At 35.7% G+C, this 12513-nt stretch overlaps 1 protein-coding gene across 1 annotated transcript in view; it reads left to right on the top strand.

Annotated features, from left to right (window-relative positions):
* LOC129234609 (complement factor B-like) overlaps nt 1–12513 on the top strand; it is a 45868-nt gene that overhangs the window by 21143 nt on the left and 12212 nt on the right. The window contains exons 7-9 of the mRNA XM_054868638.1: nt 5214–5385; nt 8378–8533; nt 11123–11337. Coding sequence (XP_054724613.1) covers nt 5214–5385; nt 8378–8533; nt 11123–11337 — 543 coding nt within the window. The remainder of the gene's footprint in view (nt 1–5213; nt 5386–8377; nt 8534–11122; nt 11338–12513) is intronic.

The following is a 12513-nucleotide window of genomic DNA, read 5'->3' as shown; positions in this document are numbered from 1 at the left end:
CAAGTGCTACATTTAGGGCATGGAAATAAGTGTACAAGTTATTATTTGTAATGTTCAGTCATTAGTCAGGCAGACAAAGTTACTGATCTGGGGGTCTTAATAAGTCAGGATATAAAGTTTAGCCAACAGTGCAGCATTGCTAGTAACAAGGCCAATAAGATGCTTGGGTTTATCAATAGATCTATTTCAAACAAATCTAAAGAAGTTCTTCTGCCCTTATATAGAAGTTTGGTAAGACCTCATTTGGAGTATGCTGTTCAGTTTTGGTCTTATCTTAAGAAAGACATTAATGTATTGGAAAGGGTTCAAAGGCGAGCAACAAGGCTAATAAATGGACTTTCTCACTCAGACTATGATTCCAGGCTTAGAAGGTTAAAAATGTACAGTCTTGAGCAAAGAAGAGACCGAGGGGACATGGTTCAGTTGTTTAAATTTATTAAAATGAAAGATGTTACGGGGCTGAAGTTTAGCACTGAAAACAGGACAAGGGGTCATTGTTTTAAGCTATTTAAATCTCAGGCTAACATGGATATTAGGAAAATTTTTTATTATAGCAGGGTAGTGGAACCTTGGAACAGTTTACCGGAAGAGGTGGTAATGAGCAAGGGAGTAGATAGTTTTAAGAGGGCCATTGATCTTCACTGGGGATTGTAAATTGACTAGGACCAGTCTAGCTGGGCCCAGAGCCTGTTGCTGGTCGTCACTTTTGTATTTGTATTTGTATAAGTCGGCTACTTGCCGTCATGTTCTCGATTAGGCATTTTATAACTGTAAACATCATCTGCAAACCTTAAGTTTAAATAATTGAAACTTCGATTGCTTAAATGATTCTTCATTTGTCATAATGCAAATTTACAAATAATGGTTTTACCTGTTTTACAAATCTATCTATGCTTCGAGGGAATTTACTTTGCAATATCATATTTCATATGTAAATAGCTCGCCCAGGATAACACTATCATATTACCAAGGAGGAAATAAAGACATAATTTCAAATACAGGTATTGATTTCTGAAAAGGACTCCAGTTACACTCTGCAACTAAAAATGTACTTATTAAATTAGTCATCGGTGCGATAACTTCATTGATAAAACCTCATCGCACAATAATTATTTCCCTAAATATAAGTTAGGGAACCTATGCCCCGTATAACAAAGCTAAATTTTGTATTTTTTGACTCGTTTTCATTTTTGCTTCAAACTTTCAATACCTTAACTCTGCGTCTGATTTTGGACATTTTTGAAATTGGAAGTATGCATCTAGGACTAACGGTTGCGAGAATAGAAGTCTTGCAGGTTAAAATCGAACACCCTATATGCATGTCTCCGTTTAACTCGCAAGACCTCTAGTACAGGCTAGTGTCCATTGAAATGTCATGATACCTCTTTTTTGTACATATATAAGATTTTTTGGTGGTTTCTATAACAATTCGACTGGCTGATTTCGAATCAGTTGAGGGCCAGATGCTAAACGTTGAGCGTTTTTATAAAAATGGGAAAATTCAAGATGTCATCCGAAAAAATTGTAAGGTTGGATTTTCAGGTATTAATCATTTTTCAAACTATAATCTGCTTGAAAATAGAATGTTTTACTAAACATAAGCATTAACAGTGAAACATATGGAGCATAAAAGTTTTGATTTAGCTTCGCAATAAACTCTAAGGGGTGAAAAAGGCTAACGTTTCAGATAAAACTCTATTATCATGGGTCTTTAGATATTATTAGCAAAACACTGACAAAATAAAACAACAGCTCCTACTTCGGAACTATTACTTGGAATATTTGTGGATTGAAAAAATATTTGGAATCAATAAAGAATGGTGAGGTACAAAATGCAGTCACTTGTTATGTCAAAGAGCGTCACACTAGTGTTGCTTCAGACTCAAATGACAGACAAAAAGTTTGTGAAATACTCGCTGCCTGCATTGATGCATTAAATAGCCCTGATCACCCAGCAAAGGCAGTGGTCAACATTTACTCTGGTATAATTATAAATGATACAATTTTAAATGTAGAAGATTTTAAAAATTATCAAGTCATAGTGGCATGCATATGAGAAACTGTCCTCAAGGATTCCACCAGAAATTAAAACAATACGGTTAAAACAATGCCTACATTCCCCAAACGAAGTTTAAAATCGATGACTCACAATATTTGCTTGATACAGGATTAATATATGCTAAACTAAACGAATTAATGGCATCATCAAGGAGATAGTCTTCTTACAGAAATTATTACATCATCAGCTGGTTCCTCATTCCACTGCTTTATTTGATTTGATGATGATGGAAATATGAGAGATCCAAATAAATCTGCATTGAAGTCGAAACTGAAAGTGGATTACGGGTAAGCGGTAGGAGTCGCTCAAAAGTGATTATATTGATGCTGTAGAAAACCATATTAAGCAACGCATACAAAGTATTCCACGGCCAACACTTCGTGTTTGGCAGATGCCATAACTTCAGCACCAAGTCATACGAGAAAAAGGTTTCTGTCGTGATTTTTAACTCAACGAAGAATCATCACTTTGCTAAAAGATATATTAGACTGAAAGTAGTAGCAAATAAGTTGCAAGTAATTAAGATTGTTTGTCAGCAGACACGGTTTAATGAATGTTTCTCCTTCCTCCAGGCCGATGTATAAATTTTATTGGTAAAGATTTTTTTCAATTGAAATTAGGGTTGGACTGTAAACAGACTCCCATTTCTCATGGAGAAGTGATGTGTCTGTGGCACTTCTTTGGACGTCTTCTGCGAACGTTCTTTGCAGCTCAACGTCTTTATATAAAAACTTGTGAATGCATCAGGGAACTGAGTTGACCGCACTCAGTTTATACTCACAGGGTCGAAGTATCATTAGCAATAATGAGGTCAGAAAGAAACAAGAAAAAAGATCGTTCATCCAAATTTCTTAGCAGCACATGCTTTAACTGGCTGTGATACAGTGTCATTTCTTTCTTCTATTGGAAAGTCAACGTCCTTCTCCTAAAAAGGCCAAGTTTGTATGAGGACATAATTCATCTAGATATTCCAATGGCAACAATAGATTTTACACTCAGCACCAAAATTTATTTCCAGTTTATATGGCCACTAGCAGGATAGTTCTCTTTTCCCACTGACTCTCAGCCTTCTTGATTACGGCTGGGAAAAATTGAAAGTTGATTACAGACAGCGAAAGTCATCCATGAAAACTATCAGTTTCCAGCGAAATGCTCAACTTATTAATGAGGTTAGACTCTACTGGATGTAGAAGTAGACTGTGCTCAGGTTGAAAATTCTCTATGCCATGTCTTGGATTTTGTTCTGCTTAAAAGTTATGAATTTGACTGCATTCATTCTTCAAAACCATCAAATGAAAATAGTGACAGCGATAATGGTTGCGACAGTTAAAAAAATACTTTTCAGAGAAAATGAAAACACAATTTGTGCAAAGTCATCTGATTATATCATTTTTCATTTTTCAATTGATCTTCGTTTCAGCAAACTAATTGCTCTATTATTGTATGTATATGCGTAGTGGTTTTATTCCTATCCAATTTTATAAATATATCTTTCCAATAAGAGTAGAACCTGATTAATACGGGCTAATAGGGGATCCAAGTCTTTCGAATTAGTGAAATAAGGGATCAAACAAAATAACCTATGAATTGTACCAAGGTTCACAAACAAACTACGACACGCAGGAACAATTCTCAACAGCCCTCCAGCTTGCTGCGCTGCTATTGACTCCATTCGACGTTGCTGGCGCTACTGTAGCTTCTCTCGCCATGCCACGTGCATAACAAAGGCCTGCAAAAATGCATTATCGAGCGGGCTCGCATTGTACTTATACTATAGGTACTTCTAAATGACTGTCCGGATTAAGTGACGTTCGGTTTGACGGGGTTAGGATGAATGAGGGTCTATAGCAAATTTTGTTCCGACTAAAAAATACTGTCATTTAAAAAATTCTAATAAATTTCATTGCACGTATGTTTCTATTATTTTGCTTCTCGCGTCTTATAGAGGCCATCTCGAATTTCGCCGTTTTGACAAAAAGGCTCAAGGGTTATCGTCTGCTGCTGAACGGATTCGGAATCAGCAGGTCAAAAATAGTATAGAAACAGTCAAAAAATATTACATATGTTCTAAGGGATTTGGGGAACCATATAAAAAGGTAGATTTCGTACTTTTTTCCCCAGCTACTTTTTCGCTTCCTTAATTCTGCATCTTATTTTGACCATTTTTAAAACTCGAAGTATGCATCTAGAACTAACGATTGCGAACAGTGGCGCACATAAGAGAGGGGTCCAGGTGGTCCAGACCCCTCCCATAGGTCTTGACTTTTCCCTTGATTGATTGCGATTGTTTGAATTTTGTGCGTAGATTAATTTCAAACAAAGGTAACAATAAAGAATAAATACCTTTGTGCTGAGAATTAAAAAGTCAGTAATCCAACGTTATTAAGCACAAAACTTGCAAATGATTGCAGACACGTGTTTCGGTGCTACAAGGAACACCTTTTTCAATGCAAAGAAGTGTGAGCTTTTGGATGAAAAGTAACACCGAAACACGTGTCTGCAATCATTTGCAAGTTTTGTGCTTAATAACGTTGGATTACTGACTTTTTAAAGGTAACAATAGTTTAAGATCTCACAAGAGAAAAAATAAAATCACCATGCTAAAAGGTTTTTAAAAATAGTGTGCACTTTTCCTATAACGAATTGCCTTTATGAAGCAGAATGGTGATTATAAATGAATAGACTGTAATAACCATGTTTTTAGTTTTGTAATACAGATTAAAATGAGATTCTATGAGTTCGAATACATTTTTTAATTATGAGAAAATTAAAAGCGTTTATTATTTGCTTTCTCGTTACTTATTTCTTTCTCCGGAATAGATAAAATCAAGTCAATATGTTTGGTGGCATATTGGAGCATAATATGAGAATAAGGCTTTCGATTTGGACCCTCCCCTTGCAAAATTCCTGTGTGTGCCATTGGGTGCGAAAATAGAGGTCTTTCTGGTTAAACGGGGACTCGCTGTATATATGTGTAAGATCATACACAATTCATCATTATATTTAAAAAAAAAAAAATGTTGGGAAACGGAAAAGTCTCCTTATTATTGAAATAAGCAAAGAAAAAGAAATCACAGTGATTGCGTCAGGATAGACACCGTTTGAAAGTCGTACATTTCAGAATATTTCTATCATTATTATTTCCTTTCCACAGCCGAATGGAGGTGGCACCAATATGGTAGATGCTTTGACTTCAGCCTACGCAGACGTGGGCCCTAAACTACGTAAGAAAGCTAAGAAAGCCATCTTTTTGGTAACGGACGGCGAGCCAACCATCACAGACATCACGCCGGAGGACGTCGCCAGATCTCTCAAAGACAATGGTGGTAAGAAAATCCTCTTCAAATGCATTTGGCTTCAACCGGCTGTTTTGCTGTCTGGCGAGGAGTCAGGGTGTAACCAGGTGGTTGAACATGTCTAGAAAAGATGCTTTTGATTTAGTTATTTTTTGGGTATTTTTTGAACAATTAAAATAAATTTAAACAACATGAAAAATTGTTTTTCGGCACAGAAAAATTGTGCAGATTCTGGTTGTATTCTCAAATTTTGGTTTCATAAAATAGAGAAAAAGTTGTTGACTAAAATCGAAGTATTATATCCCGTAGACCAGAGTTGGGCAAATTTTAATTGCATGAAAGATTAACAATTGATTAATTGGTAAACGTAGCCACAACAACTGACAATTGATCAATTGTAATTGTGTAAAATTACAATTACCGATTAATTAATTGTTAATTGTAGTTTACTACAGTAAACAATTAATTAATTGTTAATTGTAGTTTGCTACAATTAACAATTGTCAAATGTTTCGTGAACTTTAATTAAAACTAAATCTTAAAAGAAATTTACTGGTTTTGTATAATATACTGTAGAGGCGACAGGTCTACCTGGGACGTGGACGCTGGACGGATACCATATTATTATCTATTTCAATACACATGTTTCAACTAATACAAGATCAATGCTCACCAGTAACTTTATTAAGAGCAATAAATTATTTACTGTTGCATATGACTTTTTTCAAGAAATCTTATGGCTCCAGCGAAATTTCCTCAAAAAAGGTATATTTCAATTAAAAATTCAAAAACATTTTTTTTCCTATTTTTTTTTTACTAATAAAATTCTAAATAACATCTGAGAGAAATTTCAGAAATGTATCTTAATTATGTACATGATTAAAAAATATATATAAAAAAAATTAACAGAGCGGTCCCTGAGACCTCACGTCCCCTCTTATGTCCTTCTTTCTCACCTCCTCCGCTATAGGTTAACCTAAAACAATGATTTGCACGAACTTAAAACACTTAATTAAAACACAAACATTTACGCGTGGAAAAAGCTAGCCTAGACGAGACTAGTTCACGCGGCGAGCAAGCAGTCAACACTGAACGTAATAATACTTTTGACTCTTTACCCCGCGCTATACCTATTCATACATAAAGTTAATTGTTAGTTTAAATTGTTTCATAAATCAATTTAAAAAATTAATTGCAATTATTTTAATTGTGAGAAACGATTAACGTACATTAATCCAATTAAATTAATTGCAAAGTGCAATTAATAGTTTAATTGCAATTAATTTAATTGCAATTGATTTAATTGCAATTACTTTTTTAATCAATTAACAAGGCAATTGAAAAAATCTATATATATAATTCTCTTACGTGCCGGCAAATGAAGGGGTGAATTTCTAAACCTCTGTTGGCAACACTTCGCCGATAAATCATGTAAACAAACTTCTACGTTGTTTTGAAATCTTGAATCACAGAATACTCAACGAACTTTTTTTTTTTTTTTGAGATGAGTTTGAGTCGGGCTGTGGCCCATTTCAACCTTAATCAGCAAAGAAAAGCTCAAAGAAGGCAGGAAACCGTTCTTGAATCCAATTTAAGACGAGCCATTTCCAGAGTTGTATTCTCTGATTCGCTGCCGATAATTTTTAGCGGCTGGGGAATTTTCAGTCAGCAGTTCCTTCAACAGATCAGGTGCGTCACACAATGCCGGTAACCGCACCTTTCCGTCATGGCAACATTTAGTATATTTATTTGCAGTATTACGCTCTTTCTGCCAATAAAGAGCACCACAAAATTCGCATTCTTCACACATTGCTCCACAATCATGTTCATCGGCAATGTTGTTTTGAACGCGTAGGCGCTTTGAGCGTCGTCTATTCTCTGCTTCAGTACGACAGTTCAGTTCAAAATGAATAACCGAGAAAGAATTTACTTTATTCCTTTTATTCTCAGCTGAAAGGTTTCGCCAAATTTGTTTAGGGTTATAGTAGTTTTAGTATTGTGCAAGCAAAGTAGCCTTGGCGAGTTTTCGCGTTTTTAGTTAAACCATTTTTTGTTCGTGACGTGGCAAGGATTCAGAATAACAACAAGAAGGACAAACGTTTGAGAAAATATGTTTGGTGCTCTCTGAGCCTGTTTTTAGTCATGGCCAGCTCTATGTGGCATTATCAAGAACAAGATCTTTTGAAGCAGTGTCAGTTGTGGCTCCCAAACGGGACATTTTTAATTGTGTATATGAGGAAGTTTTCTCAGATTAGAATATATAAGAGTGTAAATATGTAAATATATAAGAGTGTAAATAATGTAAATACATCCCTCGGGGGAGCCTGTAACCCCTAGAGGGCGCGTCCCCAGGTGGCGGATAGGGGAATGCCTTCATTGGTTTTCCAATGGGTGGTAGAAGGGAAATAAAATACCTTCCGCGGACCAACAGGTAGAAGTGCAATCTCTCCAAAGCAATGACAGACACTTTTGTATCTATAATGGTAAAGTTGTGCACATTGCCAAGGCAGTCATCTTACATACAGCAAAGTTAAACTGTCGAAAATCTGGCTAAAGCAGACAAATTAACATTATGAACGTAATTTTCATATTGGTTAAATGGATGGTGACCTAAATGCAATTACCAACTTTAATTTTTACGGAAAATTTTAGCTAGGCTAATGTATTGGCATACAGCGAGCGAGCGAAGCGAGCATGGATCGCGAAGCGATCCACAGGGAACTGCGTAAGCAGTTCCGGGGGTTGGCGAGCGATAGCGAGCAGGGGGCGATAGCCCCCTAGTAATTGATTAATGCCCAACACTGCCGTAGACTTAAGTCAGAGATAAATATGACTGAATTAAAAGGAAATGAATTCAAACCGCAACCACACTTGCAAAATTTCTGTTTTTGAGCCTTAGGGAGCTTTATTTTCCCTTCTGGCTCTCTTCTTACCAATTTTTCTTAACATTTTCTTACTATTCAAAATTGAAGGTATAAATATTTTTACCATTTTGTGACATGACAGTTCACGGCATTTTCAGGTTTCGAGATCTTTACTGTTGGAATTGGAAAGGGCATCAATCGCAAATTGTTATCAGACTTGGCGTCCGAGCCATTGAGAAGCCATGTCTTCATTCTGGATAAGTATGGAGATTTAGACAACATAATGAAAATTATCAAAGCACGTCCACCCGAAGGTGAGTGAATTCCGAACGATTCCAAAACACAGAAATCACAAAATCTGTTCAGGTAAGAAATTCATACGAACATTCTTCAGTTGAATTTACATGGAGGGGATCCAAGACAGTGCCGTAATCAAGGAGCAGGCTCATGGAGTCTGAACCCGTAATGAGTGAAATAAGTCGAAACGAAAAGGTACATTTGTTTTTCGCTCACAGTTTTCATTTTTGTATACATAAGAAAACCCGAGTTTGAGTACATGAAAGTTTCATTGCACCCACTTCGAAATAAAATTCTGACTACGTTACTAAACCAAGATATAATGTTTTATCAAATCTTCACTAATTTTCAAAGCTAAATTTTCGCCCAAATCCAAGAACGGTAATACGGTTATTCATTGGGGGTGCTTTATACAGGGGTGCCCACCCCCCTAAGAGCAAAGGCATACCTCCCAAACAACGAAGACCCTCCCCCCAAAAAAGAGGAAAATATTCCTTAAAACAACACCCCCTAAAATTTTAATGGCGAAATCTGCGTCATGACCCCCCCCCCCTCCCTAGGTCGGCACCCCTGCTTTATATTGAGATCCGTGGAGTGAATTGCACCCATTAAAAAACAAATAAACGCTTTTAAAATCTTTACTTTTGTATTTTCATAAAAATTATTATGCTGCAAAAAATCTTGTGTAGTGATTTACTCCCACCTATTTTTTCACACCTATCTATTTCTCTCTTCCCGCTATCCATGAAGCTTTTACCTAGAAATTACTTTGCACTACAGTAGCTTCACCGTTGAGATGAAAGTACAAAATCTGAGGTGAAGGTTTCTTGATTTTTAATTTAATACTAGAAAGTCGCCAGTCAAGGTATAAAATTGCTTCTACTCTTCTACATTTTGACGAAGCAATTGCCTGTTTGGTGATATTTTGATAGTTGAAATTGTAACCCTGTTGACCTTTATTTTACCAGTAACAATCTTACCAGTAAAACAGTTAAGTTACCGGATCGAGTTCAGCCTTGTCACAATAAAGCCTTTCTCTGCATGTTAAACATTACCCGAATATATTGTCAAATTATCATGCCGTGGCGCGAGTTTCATTTTTGAAACACGCGCGTTACTCGATCATCGGCTACTATATGTATGAGGATTAGTTCTTGTTTTGAATACTTGCTTATAAATAAAATACTCTTAATTGATTTTAGACCACATTCAGAGGCTTTCCTAGCAGCAAAAGATTTTAAAATTTTCTTCTTATGCTGCAAAAAAAAAAAAAAAAATCATTAGCAGAGGGACGATTGATGAAAAAGGCTTTTTTTAAAAAAAAATTTAATGGACACTTAATTGAAATATTTACATCAATTATAAAATCTGTCAGGATAGCAAATCGAGCCAAACTGGTAGCCTTATACAGTGAAATCTCCTTGAGCCTCGAGTAGTCATTTGTTTTAAGCTGCCACTTCTTTTAACGGCCAATTTATTAGTCCATTGACCTGTTAAAAACACCCCTAGCGAATCTTGGATTAGAAAGAATAACTATTTACTATATATATATATCTTTACTGAATTATCGACACATAGTCCATTCCATTTCAAAAGGTGCAGAAAAAAAAAAAGGATAGAACTTTGTTTCTGTTAAAAATCATTTTTCTTTGCTGCCAACGCTGACTTGAATTCTTACTTTTGTTTTTGTGTACAAGTTCAAAATGTAATAGTTATACAACTCCAACTGAAAATTAAACATTCAATCAAAGAAAAATATTTACTTTAGAATAGAAAACAGAATAAAGAAATGGTCTTTTCCATCATGGGAGTTTCTAATTCCACGTCCCCCCCCCCCGAAAAGAAAAATAATAAATACAAATTTTGTCAAGTTATTTCGTTCTGTTTGGAACAACTTGTCTTAACAGACATGTGGACCTTAAAAACAAGTACACATGACTTTGAAAAGAGGTCAACAATTGTTATATTCGTTAAATTGGACGCCCCCAATTTTACGACGAATTTTAAAATTAAAAAGTACGTCTATTGGGTACATCCAGCTTTGAGCACAGCTCACCTACATAATTGTTTAAGCGCTCAGTACCTGATCTAATTGCTGACTTCGTGCAGGGGGGACCCGGAGAAAGATTACTATGACCCCTATAAAAACTTGATTCAGCGAATTTCGACAAACGATTCGGCAAATTTGAACACAATAATGCAATTTTTTAAATATGATTCCCAATGTTTCTTCCCAGTAGATGTCCATTCTAATTGTACCCCCAATTACGCTCATTAATGTGTGATATCATTTTCCATTAGGTTGAGATATGTGCAAGCTCGTATTTCATCATTCGGCAAAATTCAGTGTTTCATTCGGAACATTGATAATCCACCCCCCCCCCCCCTCACCTAAAAATTTATTTAGGGACTCCCCTGCTTCGGGAACTAATGATCAAAGTGCACACACTCCAAGCATGGACAAAAACTTTATGCATCGGAAAATACGACACATACAAAAAAAAAAAAAAAAACATTCTTATTACTATTTTGAAAATTAATTTCAAATATTTCACTAACGATATGGAATGTAGCTTTGGTGACCTATTTTGATATTTTATTTTCAGTCCCCGCTGTTGGTCCCGGTAGATGTGGTTACGTAAAACGCAAAAGCAATTACCTGCTCAAGTGGTCGTGGTTGGCAGCTATTTATGTAGACTTTGGTGACGATTTGCGGTTCTGCAGCGGTGTCCTCATTTGCAGCGATTGGGTTATGACAGCAGCATCTTGCTTTGTACGGAAAATCAACAATACTCGAGAGTTAATTCCAATGGATGAAATGGTAAGAATTAGGAGTGTATTTTAAACCCAGGGTTGTTAGAACTGTACTTCACCTACTGTTTTACGGCGTTCTGCTACATGAAATCAGCAAACATAATACCAAATTGTACCTACAGTGGCGCATACTGGAATTTTGCAAGGGGAGAGTCAAAGGTTGAAAGTCCCATTCCTATATCATTACCCAAAACGCCGTGAAATATATTGACTTGATTTTATCGATTCCCGAGAACGAAAAACAGTAAAAAATAAGCTATTGAATAAATAATTAGCATTATTTAATGAAATATACTTATAAAATAACAAGAAAGCAAAATCAGTGGCGCAGCGACACAATTTTTCTGGGAGGGGTTTTCAAAATCGAAAATTGTTGCTTTCTTTCCCATTCATTTACAATGCGTAATTATTCAATATCAAAGAGTTTCTATAGATTAGTAATTATTCATTCAAAGTACTTGCTCAAAAACAATTAATAATTCGTATTGATGTCACTATGAAGCGAAGAAAGTGAGGAAAAGCACAGAATATTAATCATTAGTTTTATTTTAATCTTATATTCATTGTTTGTGTTTTTTTGAGTTTTCTGTGTGTTTTTTTTTTTCTTTTTTTTTTTTTTTTTCGCAAGATCATTTAAAACCTCCTCTTCAGATACATTCATGTCTTTATGAATGTCAAATGCTAGCTAATAACGGTTTCGATCTTTTGATGAGAATTGGTAAAGAGCCTCAGAAAATCTAGTACGGTAGCTCTCTCTCTCTCTCTCTCTGTAGGCTTCCTCTCTCTAGATTTCCCTAAAAAGGATTTGTTCAGTGATGGACATGCTGAGGGACCATGAGCTTAATTGACACGATTTTAGCTATCTTATACCAGTGGGGACATAGGGTGCTCATCATGAAATATAACTTCTATATTTAAGAATTGAAAAGTAATTTCTGACTGCTTCCCAATCATTAAAAGCAGTAAGATATTTTGTTGAAACTTATTCCGCTTGGAAAAGCTCAAATACTCTGCTCTTTTCCCTTGACTTTAACGGAGGAAATGAATGTCCTTGTGTTCTGGGAGGGGTTTTAACCCCAAAACCCCTCCCGTGGCTGCGCCACTGAGCAAAATAATTTACGTTTTTTTTTCTCAACATTAAAAATTGGATTTAAGTTAGCTCTGAGAATCACATTTTAATCTG

This window comes from Uloborus diversus, chromosome 1 (assembly GCF_026930045.1).
Source record: "Uloborus diversus isolate 005 chromosome 1, Udiv.v.3.1, whole genome shotgun sequence".
Classification (NCBI taxonomy): domain Eukaryota; kingdom Metazoa; phylum Arthropoda; class Arachnida; order Araneae; family Uloboridae; genus Uloborus; species Uloborus diversus.
This window is presented reverse-complemented; position numbering and strand designations above follow the sequence as displayed.